Genomic DNA, 26,645 nt, shown 5'->3' on the forward strand with positions numbered 1-26,645 from the left:
AAACCAAAAACGATATACACACACTCTAGCACCTTCCTAGGAGGGCGCTACATTTAGAACAAGCAGTGCATGTTAGTTGTGGTCGTGTACCTGCTCTACAAATCCCATAGTCCACAGTCCCTAGTCAATCTTGGAAGCGAGCAAGAGAGGGTGGCTACGTTTCTACATACAGTGGGACCATGGAAAGCGAATATAGCCATCTTCTAAAAGGAACTGGATCACAGCAGCGAAAATAATAATAATAATAATAATAATAATAATAATAATAATAATAATAATAATAATAATCTGAAGGTGGCAGAGAACAAAATGTATTTTTTAAGTTAAGAATACATATTTGAATAGAGTATGTTTTAAACCACATTTTAGTGTAATTTTGAGGAGGAATCTCTCAGGTATACACAGCCAGTAGAAGTTTTATATATACAAATAATAGTAGTAGCAGTTTTAGATGTACAGACCCTTTCATTGGAAAAATGTATTATTTGTACACAAAACAAACAAGCAAACAGAACAACATGCCATGCAAATGCTATTTTCCCTTCTCAAGACCCTTTTACAAGACCATTTATCTTGAGTTTCCTTTCTCAAAGAATATGGATACCTTGCAATTCTTTTTCCTTTGTCATTATGTTCATTAAACACCTCTAAGGCCTTGTACACACGACTGAACATGTCCGCTGAAACTGGTCCGTCCGACCGTGTGTAGGGCCTACCGGACAGTTTTCCTGCCTAGTGGACAGGTTTCTAGCGGACAAAATGTTCTTAGCATGCTTCTACGTCACCGCGTTCTCTGTCCGCGGGGATTTTGGTCTGATGGTGTTTACACACATCAGACCAAAAGATCCCAGCAGACATGTCCGATGAAAACGGTCCGCGGACCGTTTTCATCGGACATGTCTGCTCGTGTGTACAAGGCCTAACAAACAAATTTAATTGCTTGAAAATACATTTGCATTGTATAGTGCTGTTTATTTTCTCAATAAATGTTAAAGATTGTTTGGTGTAATGAAAAATGTATGTTACTATGTTTGCAGATGGGTGGTGGAGGAATGGGGCCCTTGCAGTAAGACTTGTGGTAAACTGGGTGTCCAGACCAGACTGGTTCAGTGTATCCAACACTTGGAAAATGGCACAAACAGGACAGTCCATACAAAATACTGCACTGCTGAGCGTCCAGAACCAAGAAGACCATGTAACCGAATACCCTGCCCAGCGCAGTGGAGGACAGGAGCCTGGTCACAGGTTAGTTATGCACAGTGAGGAAAAAGCTTTATGACAAACATCCTTGTAACACAAGATCGAGGGAGCACTCAGTCACTCTTTGTAGAGCCCTTTTTTATGTAAGAAATCACCAAGAAGAAAGGCTGTATTATTTTTCCCTCGGGCAACAGACTCTTTGCTCTGTGATCTAATGCTGGTCACTTTACAGGTTGACTGACACATCCCCACTTTCTGTGATCCCAGGCAGTCATGGACACACCCAAGGGTGTACATCATCATCATAGGCGTGCGCACAGGGTGTGCCAGATGTGCCTGGGCACACCCTAATCACCCTGTGCAGTGCTGATTCTCCCTGCTTCCCGTCTCCCCCATGCAATGCTGCCAACTTCCCTCCTCTCCTCTCAGGAGAGGGGAAGGGGCTGGTAAATATGTTATTAACTGGCCTTCCTTTTCTGAATGCTCCTGTCTTCATTCTTAACTAAATCATAGTTCACTATGTTTACTGCAGGCTGCAGAGAAAGGGACTGAGGAATCTCTGTCCTCAGTTTCTTTTTCTGTCTCAAAAGTGAGACATCAGGGGTCTGTTTAGACACTTGATATTTCACCAAAGCCCGATATCGGGGCTCCTTTAAAAAAAAATGTAAAAAATGAATAAATATTGTAAAAAATAATAAAAAAGAAACTACTGATACCGTCCACTGCCCTTCTGACATCAATCTTTGCTTTACTAACACCATCTACTGCTCTGCTGATACACAAATGTGTGTTTGTGCTCTGGGGTGCACATCCTAATGCAATAGGCTGTGCACACCAGTGATCATCATACTAGTCTGGGTTATAGTGATGATTACACATCAGCTGCGCTGTCCAGGACCAACGACTGTACATTGCCACTGCTGTAACAGGACCTGTGACATCACCATCCATGAAACTGCAGGATTTGTATGGAATGAATAAATAAATAGATTTTTTTTTTCCAATAACAATTTTATTGATCAAATAAAGTTAGTACATACATAACTTACAGTCTCCCATAAGAGGAAGGGTGCAGATAAAGACAACATAACAAGAAATCAAGGAGGCACAGTAATATTAAAACCGAGTGCTTGCTACCTTTGGTTACTATATTCCGCAGTAGTAGCGTGCATATTGTTTCCAATAGTGCCAATGTGGCAGGGTGCGAACTTGCCCCTGTCTATAAGGACTGCCTGTGTGTTGTAGCTAGAGTGATCAAGAAGCCTAACTGCTGCATATCTTGTCAACCAGAGTCACTAGGGGACGCTCATGTCATGGAGGAAAGAAAGAAAGGGGGACAGAAAGAAGAAAAGAGGGGGAAAGAGTAAAGGGACTGAGTATAGCAAGTGTCATCACTTTAGGCCACATACCGTCTCAAGATGGATCTTCCCGGCGGTGCCACAGCTCCCAGACAGCGTCATGTGCCTCCATCCTGTCCCGCAGCCTGGCGGTCATTTTCTCCATAGTCTCCACGTCCCTAATCCGGGTATATAGGGCCTCATGGGGAGGGGGAGAGCGGCGTTTCCAATGCAACGCCACCAAGCATCTCGCTCTCTTAATGATGTGGTTGGCCAGTTTCTTATATGGGGACGGGAGTTTTAGTGGTGTAAGACCCAGGAGGAAGTATTTTGGGGATGGGGGAATCTTTTTGTCCAGGAGCCGCTCCAGCAATTGCCGAACCGAGTCCCAGAAGGGCAATATTATCGGACAGCTCCAATAAATGTGGAGAAGGGTTCCCCTAGCCCCAAGGCAACGCCAGCAGCGATCCGAGCTAGAGGCATAGATGGCGTGGAGGACGTCTGGAGTCATGTACCAGAAGCATAAGATTTTATACGCATTTTCTTTATAGAGCGTGCAGATCAAGCTTTTCGCCGCCTGTGACCAAATCCCATGCCATTATTCCAGGGGTATCTACTCGCCAAGAGCCTTTTCCCATTTTATCATGTATGCATGTTTGCCCTTTGCCTTCATGGCCCAAGCATTCAATATGGCGTATATCCCTGAAATTAGTCCCCTTGGGGCCGAGCCCGCCAGGATTAAACGTTCGAATGGGGTCGGAGGGGAAAATTGCAGTTTTGGTGCTATCGTTCAGGCATAGTGGCGTATTTGGAGATACCCATAGAATTCCCGGTTCGGGAGGTCATAGTGTGTCTGTAGCTCAGCAAAGGGGCACAGTCTACGGGTCAGGGGATCCACCAGGTTGCCAAAATGGAAGAGATTCCGTGATGTCCAGGGGAAGGATATGCGGTGTGTGAGGCTGTCTGGGACCTTAGGGTTATGGGCAAAGGAGGTCAGGAGCGAACTGTCAGAGGTCAGTTTGTGATTGGGTAGCACGCCACAACCGCTGGAGCATCGACACTGGGCCCAGCATACGGTTGGGGTCTACCTCCGCGTTTGCGCTCCACAGCAGGTTGTTGGGGTGGATCGGGGCTAACCATAGTTTCTCAAATGCCGTCCACTTATTATGTGAACGTAATGTGAACCAGGACACTACTGCCCTAAGCTGAGCCGCTTGATAATACCTAACCAGGTCAGGGAAAGCTAGACCCCCCTCCAATCGGGGCGCTGTCAGGACCGAATGTTTTATCCTATGGCACTTGTAGTTCCAGGTGAACTTTAACAGGTCCGCCTGGAGTTTCCTCAGATGTACGTAGGGGACTGGGATGGGCAGTTTCTGGAATAGGTATAGGACCTTCGGAAGGACAGTCATTTTTACCGACGCCACCCTCCCTAGGAGGGATATATGATGTTTTCTCCATTTCAGGAGTAGGGCTCTAATGGATCAGAAAAGGGGGGGGGGAATTCTCCTGATACAGTGTGCCAAATCTAGGTGTGATATGTATACCTAGGTACTTCAGGGCCGTGGTCTTCCATGTATATGGGAAGCATGTCTGTAGGTGTGACGACTCACTCGCCGGCATATTAAGCGGAAGCGCTTCAGACTTAGAGGCATTAATCTTATATCCCGAGATGGCGCCATACCGATCGAGTTCGGCATGCAAATTCGGGAGGGACGTTCTAGGTTGAGTCAGGGTCAGAATTACATCATCGGCAAATAGTGAAATCTTAAATTCCGGATCCCTGACCATAATGCCCTTGATGCTCGCATTCCCTCGGATCGTGGCAGCCAGGGGCTCCACACATAGCGCAAATAGCAGGGGAGACAACGGGCACCCCTGCCTGGTACTATTAGCCACCGGGAATGAGGGCGAAGGGAGTTTTAACCTGGGAGGAGGGGTTTGCGTACAGGTGCCGAATCGCATGCATAAAGGGCCCCCGAAATCCCACGTGGTGTAGCGTGGCGAACAGGAAGGGCCTCCCGAGGCGATCAAAGGCCTTTTCTGCGTCCAGGCTAAGTAGAAGGGACTGCAGGCCCTCCCTGTTCGCCACCTCCACCAGGTCAATTATTTTTCTGGTGTTGTCCCCTGCTTGGCGGAGCGGGACAAAGCCCACCTGGTCCGTATGGATAAGGGAGGGGAGGACCATATTCAGGTGGACAGAAAGTAATTTAGTGAAAATCTTAAGATCCGAATTCAGAAGGGCTATGGGTCTATAGTTGGCACAATGGGACGGGTCTTTACCTGGTTTAGGTATCACTGTGATGAATGAACGTTGCATATCAACCGGGACTGGGATGTAATGGAGAAATGCGTTAAATAGTTTGCACATATAGGGGAGCAGTATGGGATGGAATGCCTTATAATATTCATAGGTAAAGCCATCCGGACCTGGGGCCTTGCTAGACGGTAGGGATTTAATAGTGGACTCTAATTCCTCTTCAGTAATCGGGGCATTAAGGGGGACCAGGTCCTCGGGCCACCCCACTTTGCTCTAGGTATTGATTCATGCGTTGGGCGATATCAGGAGGAAGGGGGCTGCTCGGGATGTCAGGGTTGTTGTAGAGGTGGGTGTAGAACTCTGCGAACGAGTGAGCAATCTCGCTCGGGTGTGTGACCATGGTCCCTGATCTGGTTTTGATTTGGTGGGGCATCGAGGCTTGGGTGCTGTCTCGCAACTTCCGAGCCAGGAGGGAGTGGGCCTTATTCCATTTGTCATAAAACAGCTGTCGCAGTCTAACTAAGGCCTTTTCCACCCTGTTCATCGCTATATCGCTCAGGGTCGCCCGCAAGGATGTAATTTTTTTAAGGAGCGCTAGGGTGGGCGAGCTCTGCAGTTGGCCCTCCAGCACTTTAAGCTCCCCTTCCGTCCGTACTTTCAGGGCTTGTGTGTCTTTCCGCATGGCCAATGACAGGGCCAAGCATTTGCCCCAAATCACCGCCTTATGGGCCTCCCACAAATAGATTTTTTAAACATGGTAATAGTGGGTGGTAATAATGGGGAGGGGTTGGATAAGTTGAGAAAATGTGGAGTTGTGCTTTAAATATATTATAATCTTCACTATTAAAAAAAATGCATGGATACTACGTCTTTTTTTTCCTTTTTATAAGACTGGCCTATACAGTATACACCAATGTTGGGCTTCTGGCCTCCTGTATTATACGCTGAGGTGATGTGTCAATGTCCATGGTCCTCTACAGATCTTGCAGGTTCTTTCTGCTGACCTTGACTCATTATAAAATTAATAGAATACTAAGGAAGGAAACAGGTTAGTAAGATTAAAAAGAAAAGCTGTGGAGAACCCAGGAGAGACATCAAAATTGGCAATCATATACTGACTTCTTTTAAATGTATGCGTGTTAGTGAAGAATGTATTAACCACTTCAGCCCTGGAGGATTTGGCTGCCCAATGACCGGGCACTGCGTCACTTTAACTGACAATTGCGCAGTTGTGCGATGTGGCTCCCAAACAAAATTGATGTCCTTTTTTTCCCCACAAATAGAGCTTTATTTTGGTGTTATTTGGTCACCTCTGCGGTTTTTATTTTTTTGCGCTAAAAACAAAAAAAGATTGACGATTTTGAAAAAAAAGCAATATTATTTTCTTTATCGTACATCACGGGTACAGAGCCTCATAGTAATTACTAAGTGGTTATATCTCACCTTCAGGTGCTGAACACTGGTGTAATCAATCGGACAGGAAGTTTCCCCGGATATAAAATTGGCATCCAGGTTCAACAAGAAGTTGGACAGCTTTGTGTTAAGGACAAAGGATCCACTAGCATATGGGACAGATGCGTTGGTGACCCTGTGGGACCATCTGTCACTGGTTTATGCGTTCTCTTCCCCCAGTGCCGCAACTACTGCGGCTTTTATAAAGCATATAGCTATGACTAAGCACTAGTTTCAGTGGGAAACGCGTCAGCAGTCAGGTTTTATTTTATTTTGCTGTGACTTGTAGTGCTGTCCTTCTTTTAATAAAAGGCTACAATTTGTTCTTAGTGCGGCTGTCCAGAGACAATCTTTGTTCCTGCTTTGCTTAGTGCATTGACTTAACCCCTATAGCGCCCCCTAGTGGTTAACCCCTTCACTGCAATTGTCATTTTTATAGCACTGATCGCTGTGAAAATGACAATGGTCCCAAAAATGTGTCAAAAGTGTCCGATGTGTCGCCGCCATTAGTAGTAAAAAATAAATTGTTAATAAAAATGCCATAAAACTATCCCCTATTTTGTAAACGCAAACCAATCGATAAACGCTTATTGCGTTTTTTTTTTGTTTTTTTTTACAAAAATAGGTAGAAGAAAACGTATCGGCCTAAACCGAGGAAAAAAATATTTTTTATATATCTTTTTTGGGGATATTTATTATAGCAAAAAGTAAAAAATATTGCTTTTTTTCAAAATTGTTGCTCTATTTTTGTTTATAGCGCAAAAAATAAAAACCGCAGAGGTGATCAAATACCACCAAAAGAAAGCTCTATTTGGGAGCCATGTCGTATGACCGCGCAATTGTCAGTTAAAGCGACGCAGTGCCGAATCGCAAAAAGGGGCAAGGTCCTTAACCTGCATATTGGTCCGGGTCTTAAGTGGTTAAGCACTTCCCACTAGAAAAACAACACTTTTATGGGCATTTAACAAGCATTCTTGTTTCTTTTCAACACAACAAAGGTGCATCAAGAACACATCATAAATACCATGGGCATTACTTTGTTCTTAATCAACAAATTGTGAACAAGCCCTTATGCACAGATTAAATCTTTAGTTGAAATGTTTCTTCCATTTATTGTGTGCATGTGTTATATATACTGCATCAACTACACAAACATACTTTTTTCATTTATATTGAGTTTTTTGTATTTATTTATGAGACTCAGGGGAGGTTGTGGTGCATCTGTTATCTGTTTGTAAGAAACCAGCAATTTGGAAGACTCTCAGATTCTGCATTCATTGGAGGAAATCTGTACATTTGCACAGGCTGTGCCTCTTGATTGATGTCATCTCATTGGTTTTCACAGTGCTCATCAAGCTGCGGTGAAGGCATTCAACAGCGCCAAGTAGTATGCAAAGGAAGTGATAATGTTATTGGTCAGTGTGATGGTGACAAGCCCGAAACTATCCAGGTCTGCAAGATGGCCTCTTGCCCAGGTATGGTAATGATGTGTATATTTGATGCTTGGCTTTAACTTTGTTTTGTTCTAGTAGGATACATGATGTTGATTGTGGTATCCTGAAATCAATCCTGTTTTTGGAAAGATAGTAAATTTTTGAAACCGACATGAAATCTGAAACAGCTTGAGTTGGTCAACAACTTGAATATACACATGGTAAATATTTGACAGAAGCAATGATGTAATAAAGCTGGATGATTGGCTGGCAACAGTTTGTGTGTTTAGTTGATAGGGAGCATAACATAGAGTGTAGATCTGCAGTGAGAGAACCAGGATTCATTACTGAGAGTATAATACCAATTTGTCTAAAAGACAAACCATTATCACAAAGCTTAAAGCAGAATTAAACCAAAAATGTAATATGTTGCAGTTTACCAATCCCTAAATGTGTTGGCTGCATTAGTTTTCTTTATTTTCAACTGATGAGCTAGCCAGCAACACTTGTCTTGGGGTGTCTCTGGATGGAGGAGCTACTAAGAGCTGCCTTTGGACAGCAGCATTGCCAGTCTAGGGAGTGGGTAGTGTTAGATGAAATGGCAGATTTAGATGGACTTTACTAACAAATTACAGCCAAAACTCCAGCTAACACACATTAGGCAGTGACGGCAACAGTGTTTTTTCCCCTTTGGGATGAAGGCTTAACATAAATGAATAAACACTTACCATATTAAGCGCCTCTGTAAGTGTTAAAGTGAATCTAAAGCCTCCAGCTTTTTTACCATAATGCATACCATGCATTAAAGTAAAAAATCTTCTGAGCTGCAGGAGCTTCCCCCCCCCCTTTTTTTTTATCACAGTAGCTCTCGCCACTGTCTCCCCCCTCATTAGGCAAATTGAGCCATTGGCTCCCGCTGCTGTCAATTAAATGCTGTAATGAGGGAGCAGAAGGTGGGGCCCAATCGCCCTGATCTGTTACACTAGATGCAGACTGGGTGACTTGGGAGTGAGCCACACAGGTACCCCCACGAAAGTGTATTTCCATGGGGGCACTCGCCGAAAAGAAGGTGCCTGCGGGTGACACAAGAAAAGAAGAATTGGGGCTGCTCTGTGCAAAGCCATTATACAGAGCAGGTAAGTGTATAACATGTTTGCTATTTTAATTTATTGTTTTTAAAGGTTTAATGCCACTTTAATTTATTTTTCTCAATCCACAAACTGCTACTTTTGCTGGACTGCTAACTCTATTATAGGAAATGGAAAAATAACACTTACAACCAGGTGAAAATAAAGGGAAGAAGCCTAAAAAGGAAATGAATGCAGCTACCACATCTAAAGATTTGTAAGCTGCAACATATTTTTGTTGGGGGGATTTAATGCTGCTCTAAGGCCCAACTACAGCACGTTTTTTGTTTGTGTTTGGGATCGTGTGGAGACGACTTAATTTTTTTGTTTTTTTTATTATTTTTTTTTCGTTTTTATTACTGGTATGTGACTTTTTGAGGATATTGTTTTTACTTCCTGTTCCTGCGACACCCATAGAGGAAATAGAAGATGCAGCTGTCATCTGTACAGGAAGGCCCAGAAAACATTGTAAAAAGATCTAACCCTTACCTGCTCTACAGAAAAAGTGTTCTTTGATTCTGTCTGTGTTCCTATTGGAGATATTTTTTGCTAGCAAAGAAAGTGATGATAGATCTTCTCAGTAAGGACAAATACAACAATACAAACCCGACAGGAGATTCAAACCTTCCCCACTGAAGAATTTGTCTGGAGTGGGGCTCTAGGATGAATTGTAAGACCCCTTTCACACGGAGGCTCTTTACAGGCATTTTTGTGCTAAATATAGAGCATGTAAAGCGCCTGGAAACGGCCTCTTCTGCAGCCCCAGGGTGAAAGCCCGAGTGCTTTTACAAGCAGCATCTTTGGGCGGTGCGGGGGCGGTGTATACACCTCTTCTCCACCGCCCCTGTCCATTAAAATGAATGGGCGCTGCTTTGAAGGCAGCTAAGCGTGCGCTTTTAACCCTCAACGCCCCAGTGTGAAAGGGGTCTTAAAGTAATAAAATTGAATGCTGCCATCACTAGCTGTTCAGGAGCGAAAACAGTTTTAACCACTTAAGGACTGGAAGATTTTCCTCCTTAATGACAGGTCATTTTTTGAGATATGGCATTGTGTCACTTTAACTGACAATTCGTGGGACATTGTACCCAAACAAAATTTACGGATTTGTATATTACTCGCGTAAACAGCCCAGTGCTCCAGTGAGTGCTGGAGAGACGGAACACAGAGCTGTGACCAACAGTGATCACTCTCTGCTCAGAATGGACCAATGCTGCAGTAGGTGGGTAAGTATGTATGTTTGTATTTTCAGGATTCCCACACTTCTCCTTTAGAGATAAATAATTACAAACATCATGTTTACCAAAATGAAAACCTTTGTGTTTTTTTTTTTTAGCAAACTATGCTTACCTGCTGTGTGCAATGGGTTTGCACAGAGCAGGCCCAGTCCTCTTTTTCTCAGACCCTCCACCAGTTCTCATGCCCCCCCCCCCCCCCCCACCAAGTGCCTACCATAACAAGCCACTTACTATGGGGACACACAGGGAGCAGCCTGGCCCTGTCCCTCCCTCCTCACTGGCTTTGATTGACAGCAGTGGAAGCCTGATGAGGCTGGAGAGAGCCGCTGCTGGATGTAGATTAGGCTCGCCGCTCATGTAAGTATAAGGGGGGCTGGGGGTGGGAAAGTTATACTGTAGAGAATGCATTAAGGTAAAAAAAAAAAAAAAAAAAAAATAGCATTTAGAACAATTCGTAGACGTCCTTGAAGTGGTTATACCTGGAATGATGCCTGCACATGTAGGAATCATCCGGTATCAAAATTTGTATCCGGTGATTACCTCTGAGGGCAGAAGTGATGGAGTGTCACTACATAGAGAGAGAAAGGAACTGATGTTCTCCCTCCCTCTCTCTGACCCCAGAAACCGAAAGCAACAAGGATTTTGTCATTTACTGTTTTGGCTCTTCGTTTACCTTGCCGTTAGCGGTCAGGAAAGCAGCTGATCGGACCAATTTGTGTCTGATCGACTGCATTGAAGGCCAGAGGGGAGATTTGGGGTCTAATAGACCCCAGATCTCTCCATAAAGAGCACCTGTCACGGCCCATGCTGCCACAAGGGATGTTGTTCATCACTTGTGAAAGCAATAAAGTTAATACAAAAAAAAATGATCATGACAGTGTAAAGAAAAGTTTTGGATAAAATAAATAAATAAAAATTTGAAGCGCCTCCACCTCCTCGTGCTTACGTGCAAATCCAAATGCATATGTAAGTCCTGCATGCATAACAGTGATTGCACCACACTTGTGAGGTATTGTCACAAATGTCAGAGCGAGAGCAATCATTTGCCAGACCAGACCTCCTGCGTATCTCTAAACTGGTAACCTGTAAATGTGTTTAAAGCCTCACCTGTGGAGAATTTTAAGTTCCGTAGTTATTCCACAGGCAGACGCAATTTTAAAGCGTGACATGTTAGGTATCTATTTTCTCGGTGTAACATCCTCTTCTATTTTACAAAAAAATGGGTATTATACTGTGTTTCTGTACAAAAAAAATTCAATAACCACTTGACCTCTAGAAGATTTACCCCACTTCATGACCAGGCCATTTTTTTGCAATACAGCACTGCGTTATTTTAACTGCCAATTGTGCAGTCATGCAACACTGTACCCAAATAAAGTGTATATCATTTTTTTCACAACAATAGTTTTCTTTTGTGCTATAAACGAAAAAAGAGTGACAATTTTGAAAAAAATGTTTTGGCTAATATGTATTCTGCTCCGTATTTTTGGTAAAACAAATCCCGAAAAGCGTATATTGATTGATTTGCACACAAGTTATAGGGGCAGATCCACGTACATCGGCGCATATATAAGCCGGCGAAGCGCATCTCATTTCCGCTACGTCGGCTCAACTTAGAGAGGCAAGTACCGTATCCTCGGAGTATTTGCGCCCAACGTTGCGACGGCACAACGTAAATTCCTAGGCGTAAGCCGGCATAATTGAAAGTAGGAAGGAAGTGGGCGTGTTCCATTGAAATGAGCCGTGACCCCATGCAAATGAAGGGCCAAACGAACGGCGCATGCGCCGTGACACTGACTATGTTCCGCGCCTCTCTGCGCATGCTCAGAACTAGGCCCGGCGTAATCAGTGAGATACGCCCAGGGCATAAATACGCCCAGACATGCGCCCGTCCAGTGCAAAAGTACATCCGCTTGTTTCCCCCCCTGAAGCAAGGTACTTTTGTTGTTTTCTTTGCAGCTGTCTGATTTTGAGCCATGTCTGCTCCAGCAGCTCAGAAGAAGAGGAAGCTAAATGTTTCCCCACAGGAGAAGGCGGTCATTATCAGGGCCATGGCCCAGTATGATACCTTTCTTCATGGGGCAGAGCGTGCCAATACCACCCAGGCCAGGAGGAAGGAGATCCTGGCGCTGATTGCCACAGATGTTAATGCTTTGGGGAGTGAGGTCAGGACCCCAAATGACATTTTAAAAAAAATCAACGACCTGCGTCGCCTGGTGAAAGGTAAGCTGGCCAGGATGAGCGCTCATGCCAGGGGCACTGGAGGGGGACCAGCAACTACCCTGTCGTTGACTCCTGAGGAGCAGGTGGTTGCCCAGTGCCTCCACAGGCATCAAGTGGAGGGAGTGGAGGGCTTTGACTCCGTTGAGGATGCCTTGAGGACAGGTAAGTGTGTTTTATCTCCTATCTGGTGTGTAGCATGTGTGGGGGTGGAAGGGAACATGTGACAAGTGTGTGGATCCTCCAACATGTGAATGTTTTGTGTCATCCACAGATGTGCAGGAGGGTGCTGGGCCATCTGGCCAGTCCACACCATCCCCCGGACATCAGTCTGAGGCAGACCCCCTGTCAAGCCAGGAGTCCTCAGTGAAAGGGAGTGGCCACACCTCTCCTCAGGAGGTGGTTGAGGAGGAGGAGGTGACAAATGGGAATGAGGTCAGGCTCCATTTGGAGGAGTCTTCACCTTTGGCTGGGACAAGTCAGCCCACCATCAGGGGTAGCCCCTCCCCCCAACAGGGCTTCCCCCCCCAAGAGTCTCCCCATCTCCCCGGCCCCAAGCCTCTTCTGGACACAGGAAGGCGACCAGGAAGACAAGGGGGGTGTCTGACGTTCTTCCTGAACACCTGAGGAGGGACCAGGCCCGCCAGACCCGCCATCTGGGTGAGGTTGCCTTGAATATCGACCACATGGCACACAGCATGGCCACCCTGAAGGAAGAGGTGCAGGATGTGGGCTCCAATTCGGCAGCTGTGGTCACCTGCCTGGTTGATCTGCAGGCCACCACAGCAGGCCTTGGTGAAGAGGTCCACGCCCTGACAGAGGCTGTCAGGGACAACACAGCAGCCATCCAGGCGGGGGTGAGGCTGCAGGAGGACACAAATGCGGTCCTCACCCGCATCGTCCTGGCGATGGAGGGCAGGCCGCGAGGCGTGGAGAGACCAGGGGATGCTCCTCCTCCTGATTTCCCCCCCCCATGAGTCTCCCATGAGGAGCCGGGGCCGTGGCCACGGCAGGCGTGGGGCACGTCAGCGCCGTTGATTTTTTTTTTTGTATTTTTTCTGATCTACTCAGGTTATGAGTTTTTTATATTTATTTTTTGCATATACTCAGGTTATGAGTTTTTTATGTTTATTTTTTGCATATACTCAGGTTATAAGTTTTTGTTTATTTTTTTAGCCCTAGCACATGATCAGTAGTGCAGGCTACAGTGTGACTGGTGTTTGAATGTGGGGGTGACATTCCTGCCGGAAAAGGGGTGTCACCCTTGGTCGTCAGGGAGAAGTGATCCCCAGGACCAGGGAGAAGTGATCCCCAGGTCCGTGTGAATGTGGTATGAATGGGCAGCAACATAATTGGAGCCTTGGCGTGGCGTTGCTGCTCCCAAGTCCTACATTGTGGACTTGGGCTAATCCAATGTGATGAGGATGTGGGGTGTGTGTGCTAGGGACCACAGTGGTGTGCATGCGTGCATTCTCCTTGTGCCATGATGAATGTGTGTGTTTAACGTGCAAAGATGCCTACTGTAAGGCATCTCCTGACTGCTCTTCCCTCAGCAGACGGGGTAGCCTCGGTCAGGGGGGGAATGTCTGGTTCGGGGGTCAGGTCATCACGTATGTCAATCTCCAGGCTTCAGTGTTGGTGCCCTGTTGGCACGATTTGGGTTATGCATACCCGAGCCCCAAGGAAAATTGGGTACCCCTGTTTTGCCCTTTTGACAGGTTGTGAGTTACAGGCTGGGTGCCAATCCCCTGCAAGCCTTGTGGGTACCTTGCTGCGCACATGCACAGGATGTTTTGTTTCATTTTTTCACTGTTTTTCCAATGTACAGACTTGTTGCACGCATACTACACTCCCGGAGGACTACTTCAGACTGCCCATTGACTGGGGGTGGGAGGTCAGGGAGGGAGATCACCGGGCTGGGATGGCCCCCATTTACAAACGTTTGGCTGATTTTATGCATAGTATGTCTTCTACGCCTATAGTGTCATGAAATGTCCGGGGAGTGAATGATCTCTTGAAAAGAACCATGATCTCTGCAGGTTTGAGGAAGTTTCACCCTGCCATAATTGGCTTACAAGAGACTCACCTGCAGGGTGACTCTGTTGGGTTCTTGCAATATGCTTGGGTGGGAAAGGCTTATCACTCCACTCACTCCACTTTTTCATGCGGAGTGAGTGTACTGATACACAAGGCGTTGGCATATCAGGAATTGATTCCTTAATTGATATCTCGGGTAGATTTGTATTCCTGTACTGTAAATTGTATACGATGACAATGATCTTAGCATTTGTGTATATACCCCTCTGTTCTCTTGGGAGGTGTTGCAATTGCTACTGTCCTACCTGGCCAACAAACCAGACACCCCGGCTCTGATTATGGGGGATTTCAACTGCTATTTAGATCCTAGATTAGATAGACACCCCCCGGTGGTGCCCCCTAGGGGAGGCCCAGGGACTGCTCTTAGTCGGTTGCTGCTGGAGGTGGGTTGGACAGATATAAGGCGTATACGCAACCCCGATTGTAAGCAATTTTCATGCTTTTCTAAAACTCATGGGTCCCTGTCCCGAATAGACCTCTGTGTGGGCACCCCAAACCTGGTGGGTAGCACCTCTAGGGTGGAATACTTTCCCGAGTGGCTCTGTGGTTAATTACCCAGCCACCCAGTTCATTGCCCAGGGCCCCCTGGAAGCTGAATGCTTTCTGGCTTTAACTGTTCACCTCTCACAGATTCAGGGCTTCTTCCAGACGCACCACCGTTACTCTAATAGCCGGCAGAAGTGGGAAACTTTTAAAGCTTACATCAGGGGTGTCTTCATCCAGGAAATACAAATGGTTAAACAGAACTTGTCTGCTTTGTTGGAACAGGTGGGAGACCAGGTGAAACAGCTTGACCTGGTGTATGTGACTAGCCCTACCGACTTTGCTAGGGAGGCATGGATGGAGGCCCAGGATTCCCTGGACCGCCTGATATCCTCCACCGTGGAGCAAAAGCGCTTTTTTACAAAGTTGGCATTCTATGAGGAGGGGGAGAAGACGGGCCGCCTACTAACTAAAATTTCACGATCCCAACAACAATCCCCGGGCCTCTAGCGGTAAATTGGTTAACTCTCCTGATGCCATTATATCTGAGCTGGCTTCCTTCTATACGGCACTTTACGGGTCGAGGGAGGCCTACTCGGATGAGGAATTAACTAATTATGTGTCCCCTATAGATTTACCTTCACTGTCTGCTTAGGCCAGATGGCTACTAGACGCCCCGATTACCTTAGAGGAGCTGCAGGTGGCGGCCTGCTCTTTCCCTACTTGCAAGGCATCGGGGGACAATGACTTACCCATGGAGGTGTTCACACAGTATGGTGAGCACCTCCTGCCGGAACTATTGAAGGTTTTCAATGACTCGATGGAGGCAGGTGCCCTCCCTGAGTCTATGACTAGAGCAAATGTGATTCTGTTACTGAAGTCGGGGAAGGATTCGGTTGACCCAGATTCCTATATGCCTATCTCATTGCTCCAGAGCGACATGAAGATCCTTGCTAAGGTCCTGGTGCTTCGGGTCAATGGGATAATATCCTCCATTATTCACCAGGACCAGGCTGGCTTTATGCCGCAAAAATCCACGGCTACCAACTTGCAGAGACTTTACTTAAACATGCAGATCCAAGCAGACAACGGGGGACGCAGAGCTCTCTTATCACTTGATGTCAACAAGGCATTTGACAGTGTCAGTTGGAGGTACCTATGGGCTGTGCTTGCTAAGTTTGGCTTTGGGGAACGGTTTGTGGCGTGGACTCAGCTACTCTATGCGTCCCCTCGGGCGACCATTAGGGTGGCGGGCAAAATGTCACCGGCCTTTGCTCTGGGCAGGGAGACGCGGCAGGGATGTCCGTTGTTCCCCCTGCTCTTTGCGATCGCTATAGAACCATTGGCGGCACTGGTGAGGTCAAGTTCCCAGATATGTGGATTTAGGTACGGAACAGTCCACGAAAAAAATTGTTATATGCGGACGACATGTTACTCTTTCTGGAGGATCCCAATAACTCTCTGCCTGGTGTTATGTCCATTATAGAGCAATTTGGTCATTTCTCTGGCCTAACTATTAATTAATCCCGGGCTCTTGTCCCATACAGATAGTCTCTAGCTTCAAGTATTTGGGGGTGCAGATTTCGCCCAAAATCTCGGAATACTGCTCCCTGAATGTGCATCCCCTACTGTCCCGATTTCGGGATAAGATCAACACCTGGAATAATCTTAGAATGTCTCTGGCGGGCAAGGCTAACTTAATTAAAATGATTATGATGCCCCAGCTATTGTACTGTTGTGGAATGTTAAGGCTCCAAGGATCAGGCTGGAGCAGCTACAACATTCTAAGGATAGCGGAGGGTTGTCGGTCCCCAACCCTTGGCTGTATTATATCGCTGCCCAGTTGCAACATTTGGTAGGCTCTATGGCTCGGGAGCCGGGGGCTCGGCGGCACAGCTGCTGCTGCTGTTCGCTTCAGGAGCTGAGACCATCCCCCTGGGCCTGGAGGCACAAATGTTTCTGAGATCCAATAAACAGACCCCAACGTTAGCGTTAAACCCCAAAAATATGGAACAAGGTCAGACAGCTCCAGGGAATGAAGGGATTTATGGACTTTGGCCCAATTTGGGGCAATCGTTCGTGCGTAGAGTTGGCTAAGCTGCAACAGGGGACCGATGGAGAGCCCATGGTGTGACTATGCTGTCTCATATAGACTGCTGTCTTTCCCCAAACTACGGGCTACCTTCGGCCTCCCGGCCACTATGTGGTTCCCATACTTACAACTCAAACACGCCATTGCGGCGCAGGGGGATACGGGGGAGTGGACTCTATCGCCCACTCCTGTATTCCATGTGCTGCAATCTGCCACCGAAACTAAAGGGCTTATATCCCAGTGTTATCAAATGCTGTTATCCGGTAACCTGCGATTGGTGATTTGAGTTTTTCAGAGGGGGATGGAGTTTCCCTGACACCAGGCACCAGTGAGGTGAATGCCTGACCATTCTCAAGTGTACACAGGGCCTGTAACAGGTACACTGTGGCAGGAGGAGTTCCACTGGCGCCCAGGGAGAGGAATCACCGCTCTTCATCCTTGTGAAACACAGGGATGTCTCCAGTATCTCCGGGGCCATCTTTGTTGCTGTCATTTGATGGGTGGGTCATCAATCTGATTTATAATGTGCAATTAATAATGTCAAATTCTTTTCCTCCTCTTCCTATCAACCATTATCATTATTATCACTACTATCAATCTTATTATTATTATTATTATTATTATTATTGTTTTGAAGCTTTTTGAATGATTTAACTGTAATCAGATGCAATATATATAATATTATTTTTTTTTTTTTGTTTTATAATAATTTTATTTTGTCTCTGCCTCTTTTTGGGGTTGGGCCATTCAATCAAACTTTTGCATCTCTTATTTAACCCCCCTGGCGGTATTCCCGAGTCTGGCTTGGGGTGGAATTTCAGAACCAAAAGCGGTAGCCCAGATCCAGAGTCGGGATCACCTTGCAGTTTCTACAGGCAGGGAATTACTTACCTTGTCCCTGAATCCTGCGATGCCTCTCCGCTGTGTGATCGAGCGGTGTCCTCGCTCGATTTACACAGTGTCTGTGTGCCGCCGAGCTCCGTTCCCTGCGACTTTACGATGCACGGGGTGAAGATTGGCACCAAATTCAAAAAAGTAAATAAACACAGTACATACAGTATACTGTAATCTTATAGATTACAGTACTGTATGAAAAAAATACACACCCCCTTTGTCCCTAGTGGTCTGCCCAGTGTCATGCATGCACTTTTATATAATAAAAACAGTTCTTTCTGCCTGGAAACTGTAGATTGTCCATAGCAACCAAAAAGTGTCCCTTTATGTCAAAAGTGGTTTTAGAGCAGCTAGAAAACAGCGATAATAAATTAGAATCACTTGCAGATTTGAGCGATAGCGATTTGTGGGGAAATTCATCATCAAAAAATAAAACCAATGACAGCGACAATTCTGCAACTGAGCAAATTTCAGTGTTTTTGATCTGATTACATTATTGAATAATTTTTATTATAATTATATTATTATTTGTTATAATTATTTATAGTTTTTTCTTATATTCTAATTTATGATTTTGTGTTTCAAACTTTATCATACCCGGGAAGTCTACTAGACTCTTGTTTGGACAGATTTAAGTGAGTTATTCATAATGCCGCGTACACACGATCGTTTTTCGGCATGAAAAAAAACTTAGTTTTTCAGCATGCCCAAAAAATGACGTTTTTCCAACTTCATCATTAAAAATGATGTTGCCCACACACCATCGTTTTTGAAAAATGATGAAGAAAGCGTGGTGACGTACAACATGTACGACGGCACTCTAAAGGGGAAGTTCTATTCGCCTTTGGGCTGCTTTTAGCTGGTTACTTGTTAGTAAAAGACGATTCGCGCTTTTTTGTCTGTTACAGCGTGATGAGTGTGCTTACTCCATTATGAATGGTAGTTTTACCAGAACGAGCGCTCGCTTCTGGGCATGCGCGGGTTTAAAACGTAGTTTTAAACCCGCTCATTAACTCATTAAACTCATTAAACTCATTAACTCACAAACTCATTAAACTCATTAAACCCGATCATTTTTAACACGAAAAACTACATTTTAAAAAACAACGTGAAAAAATGCAGTATGTTCGAATTTTTTTTTTGTCGTTTTTCAAAAGCCGAAAAACGATGTGAAGCCCACACACGATCATTTGAAATGACGTTTTTAAAAACGTCGTTTTTTTTCATGCCAAAAAACGATCGTGTGTATTAGAATTACAGGCCTACAATACAAAACACCAAATTTCCATCCAAAATAATGGTACCGCTTTCAGCACCTAAAATCTGACATAATCTTACTGCCAGGGAGGTTAAAAGTGCTTGTCTATGGTTGTCCAGAGGAGCTTAGCTCACATCAGCTTTTACCCCTTGGTGTGATACACACGTGTCTGCACTGTCCCACACTGTGTGGTTTTATGGCTTATTAAGAGTTGCACTTTGTGAGTACACATTTTATACTCTTTTTTTATTATTCCTTAAACATCACTGGTAACGCACTAGGTGTGCGCGCCTTTTTATTTTGCTTTGTTTTCGTAGTTTCCATCAGATTATCCTATCTGAAGGGGGGGGGGGCTACTGATGCCCTTGTTGCTCTTTACCATAGAAGACCTCTGAGCGCTGGAAGTGACTGTCATTTCGTTTGTCCACCCACCATTTTATTCTATAGGGCCTTTGTTAAAAATATATATACTGTATAATGTTTGGGGGAAAGTAAATTTTTATAAGTATGTGAGAAGTGTCAGAATTGGCCCGTTATTGAAGTGGTTAAAGTGTTTCTGAACCCAGGACCCTGAATTCACTACATCTGGTCTCCCACAGTACAGAGAACATGGAAATGTTTTAGTAAATATAAACTGCTAAATACATTTCCTCGTCAGCAGTATATAGCAGTCTTGTGACTTCTATGAGAGTCTGGTTAAAGCTTGTAGGAGGAGTTTTCATTCTCCCACAATTGTCCAATGAGAATGCAGGACCCCTGACCCTCTGTCTGGACAGTGCTGTTTCGCCTTGTGCTGATCACATGCACTCTCCCAAGAAAAAAATAAACTCTCTAGCAATACACACCAAACTGAGCATTAGCAGCCTGTGCCCTGGCTCTGTAAAATATCAGGTTATCTTTTGGAGATAGTGGAAGAAGGAAATGATCAGAGGAGACAGGATTGAACAGCCTTTTTGCACAATGCAGAAGATTAACCCCTTGGGTTCCACAGTGAGTATAACAAGCATGCTTTACTGCATATACAGACTGGTTTTACTGTTGTGGGTTTGGTAACACTTTAAGTTACAACCTTATACCACAGCCAGGTGCCAGGAGCAAGTCATAAAAATAAATTCTATGTGTGACCAAGAACGCTCTCACTAGAAAACGGTTACCTAGAGGGACTAATGCAGTATACTAAGATAAGATATAAAAGTTGCTTACTTTCAGAGTATGTATTTGACATGTTTTGACTATGTACTATTGTGTGATACTAAGGTACCCTGGCTGTAATTTGTACTCTGATTATTCTTTTTTTTTAATAAAAAAAAAAGGAGTATTTAATGCAGTATACTAGAAGAATATAAAGGTTAATACATTGCATTAGGTGTCATAATGAAATATTTAAAAGTGAAATTAAACAATAGTTAGAAAATAGACCACATCCATCTCACACCCTCAAACGTTGTCTACCCCAATTGAAATAGAATAACCCTCATCTGTGGCCACTAAGAGACAATAAAATCCACATTGTGTGTAGTACACACTGGTATCTTTGATAAGGTCATTTATGTCTATATTGTTTCATTACCATTGAATATATGATCAGGATTAGAACACTGTACTGGACACTGCCATGGGAGCGTATTATAAATCATATATTTATATATATCAAATAAAATAAAAACCAGTATGTTCTTTAGTAAGGATAAATTATATGTAGACTTATACACAGAATAGCCTTTTTGGAAATAATACATTGGTGCTACTTTAATGATATTTGGAAGTGGTTGGACTGTAAATGTCGTGTAGCGAAACAGCCCGTTGGTCCTGACAAAGCTGAGAGATGTACACCCATTGGCAAAACGCGTTGACGTCATGACTTCGGTGACATCACTTCTGGCCACACATACTGACGACCACCGACTTACAGGTCCCTAGTGTGGGGACGCGACTATGGTGAGGGGCTATCTAATTATGCAGAACATCTACGGAGAGGCAGAATATACTGCAGTGAGCGAGCACTACGCCAGATTGTTCTGGGGGAGCAGATATGGCAGATCCATCTCCTAATGTCTGCTAGTCAGGAGCGGATGTGATAAGAAGTCCATCGATGCACAGCCACATACACCTGACGGGTATCGTCAAGTTACAACAGAGAGTAAACTAAGCAGGTTAGTAGTGGGACATATCTGATGTGGATAGGACGCTCTGAGTCAGTGGTTTCTTTGATCGATGGATCAGCTTTCCTGGTTACCTGCTTATGTTGCAACAGCTCTATCCACTGTATTATGCATATGAAAAAAATATGTAAGTGCAGCGCAATGAAAGTCCATAAAAAAAGTGAGTGAAGATGACACCCAGTGATACAGCGAAAACTCTTCAAACGAAAGTGATGTAACCTCCATCAACAAGAGAAATGCTTCCTTACCAGATGGGATGGGCCATTAGCATTACCAACTGGTCAAAACAGCTTGGTCTCAGCGTAGTAGAGAAGATGTGGATGGATCCAGCAGAGTGGTACGTAATCCGATCAGATATGAAAAAACAACAGAAAACACGATCTCAGTGTAGACTGTTTGTATTTTATTCCAAGGGTGAAAAAGTTCACTATACAGCAAAAATCCTGGACTGGACAATAGGCACAGGGAAATTCACTGGAGGACTACCGTCTGGTATAGCGAATGAGATTAAAACCATAAAAAAGCATGGCATGTAGACGTGGTGTACAGCCACAAACGGCAATGGAAAGGACGCGGGTGACATCAAGAAGCTTCTTGACGGGGGAGGAGCTTCTTGATGTCACCCGCGTCCTTTCCATTGCCGTTTGCGGCTGTACACCACGTCTACATGCCATGCTTTTTTATGGTTTTAATCTCATTCGCTATACCAGACGGTAGTCCTCCAGTGAATTTCCCTGTGCCTATTGTCCAGTCCAGGATTTTTGCTGTATAGTGAACTTTTTTACCCTTGGAATAAAATACAAACAGTCTACACTGAGATCGTGTTTTCTGTTGTTTTTTTTATATCTTATCGGATTACGTACCACTCTGCTGGATCCATCCGCATCTTCTCTCCTATGCTGAGACCAAGCTGTTTTGACCAGTTGGTAATGCTAATGGCCCATCCCATCTGATCGGATTACATACCACTCTGCTGGATCCATCCGCGTCTTCTCTCCTATGGTGAGACCAAGCTGTTTTGACCAGTTGTTAATTGAGGTCGTGATTACCTTTTTTTGTGTTCAGCTTGCAATATTTTTAGTTTAACTGTATTATTTGTGCGCTGATTGTTTGCTTTTATTGTTTACTGTATTATGCATAGCTGAAACTTTTTAATACTGTCATTTCAAGTGGTGGACTTTCCACCATTCATGCTCCTGTAACATCTGAGCCTTTCACACTTTCATTCTGCTGATCTTTGCCGCTATCTACATTATACTTTTGCTGCCCGAATAATTCTGACTTTCATATTACCTTGAACGATGAGAGACAATATCAGAAATGAACTGCCATCTCATTTCTATTATCTAGGGGAGTCATTATTACCAACTGATATCACATCTACAATAGTGACTTTATCCTCACCATACATTAGGACTTTTTTACTTTGAGGTGTTGGACTATCCAGATTAGTGTACTACACACAATCTGAATTTTGGCTGGGTTCACACTGGTACGACAAATGCTCGGACATTGGGAGCTCATGTTGCATGACGTGTGAAAATCAATGTTTCCCTATGAGAGCCGTCTTAACGGCTGACTTTGAAAATGCTCTCTGTACTACTTTGGTCTGACTTTGATCCTACTTCAGCCCATTGAATATCATTGAAGTCGGATCTAAGTAGGATCCTTGTCCCAACCATCGGACTTGTGACATCCAACATTGTGATTACAGCAGCAGTAAAAGGAATTTATCTCACTCTGGGATTGTTTTGATTTGTCAAGAAACAAGTCAGACTGTCACAAAGTCGGATCAAAGTAGTATCCTGTTTATTCAAGTCGGATGGATGAAGGACCGGTGTAGGACTGATGTTGCAGAGCAAAGTAAGATGAAAGTCGTATGACTGTCATGTAGTATCAGTGTGAACCCAGCCTCATACTGGCCACAGATGATAGTTATTCTATTTATAATTGGGGTAGACAACATTGTTGAGGGTGAGATGGATGTGGTCTATTTTCTATTGTTTAATTTAACTTTTACTATTGCATTTTGATACTTAATAATATGTATTAACCTTATATACCTTTTATATTTTTCTAGTATATTGCATTAGTCCCTCTAGGTAGCTGCTTTCTAGTGTGAAAGTTCTTGGTTACACATACAATTTTTGTGCCAGGTTATTTTGGGTTACATGGGACTGCGCCATTTGGTGTGGGCTAATACCAGACTTTATATAGTTCCTTTGTCTATTTAATTTATTTCTGCCAGGAGTCAGTCCCCTGTACAGCGTTTCAAGCCCTTCATTAGCACGCTTTCTAGCATGTCTATCAAGTTGCAATTGCCTTCTGCACAATGGCTTTTGAGCAACATTAATATCCACAAAAGAGTTATATGGCACTTCTGGATACAGTAGCATGGTGCAGAGAGCATAAGTGCCATAGCTGTAGAGACCTGGTACTTCAAAACCTTGGCAGAACTTAATCACACATAGCAGCTAACAAAGCAGGCCAAATCAAAATAGCCAAGTGGTTTGGTTGGCTGCAACACAGAAATATTGTTGGGGTCACTATTGGCTTGTGGGACATCTATTGTGCCCCCACCCTAGTATAACCAGATATCGCTAGACCGTGAACAAATCCACAGTGTGTCTTTTGTAATGATTTCTAAATAATAAAACATGATGTATAAAGCATTTTGTGTTACATTGCCAGGTATTTTTGCTTTTTTGGCATGGGTATGCATTTTATTCTATGCAAGTGCACCTGTCCTGATACATGTACCGTTGCTTTTTAGGAAAATCAGCAGGACTTACACATCAAGCAGAAACAAGTGATCTAAGCCCTTCTAAGACACCTGCCCCTCAAAATTCCCTCAAAAACCCTGTGAACAAAATATCTACCAGTAAGTATGAAAACCCTATGTCCCAAGAAATCAAATCCACAGGTCACATATTTCATTTTATGTGCATGCACCATTTTTTAGCTATCTTGTTGAAGGTACACATTTCAGGAAAATGTTCTCTTGGTTTACAGAAAGTCCATTCAGTGTGATTAACAATTACCAACATCATTGGAGTTGATTTACTAAAGACAAATATACTGTGCACTTTGCAGGTGTAGTTGAATCCTGCAAGTGTAGTTGCTACAGAGCTTGGTATTTAATTAAGTAAAGCTTCATTTTGCAAATAATAGGCAATCACATGCAAGGATTTTTATTTATTTTTTTGTGTTGAGGACTGTGAATCAAGACATTGGGGGAGATTTAGCAGCTCTGCATAGAAACCAGTCAACTTCCAGGTTTTATTGTCAATGCAGAATTGAACAATCTGAAGTTAGAAGCTGATTGGCTACCGTGCTTAACTGCACCAGTTTTAGTAAATCTCACCCCTTTGTGTTTCTATTCACATGTGATAACATATTTTACTTCCATTTAGTTATTGATTTTATTTATCTTTGCTCCTGACTTTGAATGTCAGTTAATTGGGTATGCTTCTAAAAAAGCAAGAAGAATGGAGTACCTGTCCTGACTACAACATCAGGTGTGTACATTGTGGCATGCAACTACTAAGGGTACTATTTAGGCATAGGAGCAGGGTTGCCAACCTCCTGCAGCATTTTTTACTGACAAAACATGGAAAATTTACTGGCGGAGCACGCTTTTTACTTGCAACCTGAGAAATTACAGAATTCCTATTGAAAACGAACACAGTGGATATTTGAACAGTGTAAACATGATATGGAAACACTGACAATATATAGAACAAAGTAATTTGCTTGATTTACACTGAAAAAGTCAACACATCATGAAATTCTCAGCCCCCAATATTTACTAGCAGTTGTAAAAAAAATTTTTTTTACAAACTGTCAGTAAATTTACTGGAGGTTGGCAACCCTGGATAGAAGATGGAATGTTTTATTGAGTCCTATCTCCCACCAGCAACCTCCAGTGGCCACCTGGATCAGAGAATTATGAGTGTTTTATATCTTTATTGTGACTGCAGAGTCTGTTGTTTTCAGAGAGACTCTGTAAGCCTTGAATTAGTAGTAAAAGGACAAGCAAGGTACAGCTATTATGACTGTCCTATGTCTGCTGATTATTATTATTATATTATATTTATATTATAATTATTATTAAAACAAGGCTTTTAAAAAATTATAGGAGTATTTGCATTTAATAGAAACTGTCATGATGGCAATATGGGAGCTGCCATTTAAAGGTGTAGACTCTGGGGCTTTCTTGCTTCTCTACATAAGAGTCATTGACTCGGAATAAGTATGTACTGGTGCGCAGTGTTGTTGTAGGGGCAGTGAGGGGCGGCGAGATGCAGTAATAAAGTGCATTGCGCTCTTTATTCAAATGCCACATGGTAGCACTGCCATCTAGTGATAACATTGATCATTACATAAACATGCCATATTAGGCCTTGCATTTTGTTTTAGCAAGTACTTGACAGTGATAGTGCAATTGTTTAGACCTCTAAATACAAGCAATACTGAATCGTTTTATTTATTTATTTTTTTGAGTTGGGAGGGCTACCAGATAGCCAGAAGTGTGTCCTGCACTCTCCCTGCTTTAAAACCACTGCAGGCCTGGTAGGCATGTTGTGTCCTTGCTTTCTTGCACCACACACAGCTCCTAATATTTAACACTTTTCACATGTACAGTATCTCACAAAAGTGAGTACACCCCTCACATTTTTGTAAATATTTTATTATATCTTTTCATGTGACAACATTGAAGAAATTACACTTTTCTACAATGTAAAGAAGTGAGTGTACAGCTTGTATAACAGTATAACAGTGTAAATGTGCTGTCCCTCAAAATAACTCAACACACAGCCATTAATGTCTAAACCGCTGGCAACAAAAGTGAGTACACCCCTAAGTGAAAATGTCCAAATTGGGCCCAAAGTGTTAATATTTTGTGAGGCCACTATTATTTTGCAGAACTGCCTTAACCCTCTTGGGCATGGAGTTCCCCAGAGCTTCACAGGTTGCCCCTGGAGTCTTTTTCCACTCCTCCATGATGACATCACGGACCTGGTGGATGTTAGAGACCTTGCGCTCCTCCACCTTCCATTTGAGGATGCCCCACAGATGCTCAATAGGGTTTAGGTCTGGAGACATGCTTGGCCAGTCCATCACCTTTATCCTCAGCTTCTTTATCAAGGCAGTGGTCATCTTGGAGGTGTGTTTGGGGTCATTATCATGTTGGAATTCTGCCCTGCGGCCAAGTCTCTTAAGGGAGGGGATCATGCTCTTCTTCAGTATGTCACATAGTTAGCTTGAAAAAAGACACAAGTCCATCCAGTTCAACCATAAAAAAATAAAATTAATAATAATATCATACAATCCCTTATATACAATTCTATACCCACAGTTGATCCAGAGGAAGGCGAAAAACCCCAGCAGAGCA

At 43.8% G+C, this 26,645-nt stretch overlaps 1 protein-coding gene across 2 annotated transcripts in view; it reads left to right on the forward strand.

Annotated features, from left to right (window-relative positions):
- The window catches only part of ADAMTS14 (ADAM metallopeptidase with thrombospondin type 1 motif 14), a 278,768-nt gene that overhangs the window by 250,099 nt on the left and 2,024 nt on the right, over positions 1-26,645 (forward strand). For both annotated transcript variants that reach the window (XM_040362329.1, XM_040362330.1), the window contains 3 exons: positions 1,038-1,245; positions 7,595-7,724; positions 24,024-24,131. In XM_040362329.1, coding sequence (XP_040218263.1) covers positions 1,038-1,245; positions 7,595-7,724; positions 24,024-24,131 — 446 coding nt within the window. The remainder of the gene's footprint in view (positions 1-1,037; positions 1,246-7,594; positions 7,725-24,023; positions 24,132-26,645) is intronic.

This window comes from Rana temporaria, chromosome 8, assembly GCF_905171775.1.
Source record: "Rana temporaria chromosome 8, aRanTem1.1, whole genome shotgun sequence".
In the NCBI taxonomy this organism is placed as follows: Eukaryota; Metazoa; Chordata; class Amphibia; order Anura; family Ranidae; genus Rana; species Rana temporaria.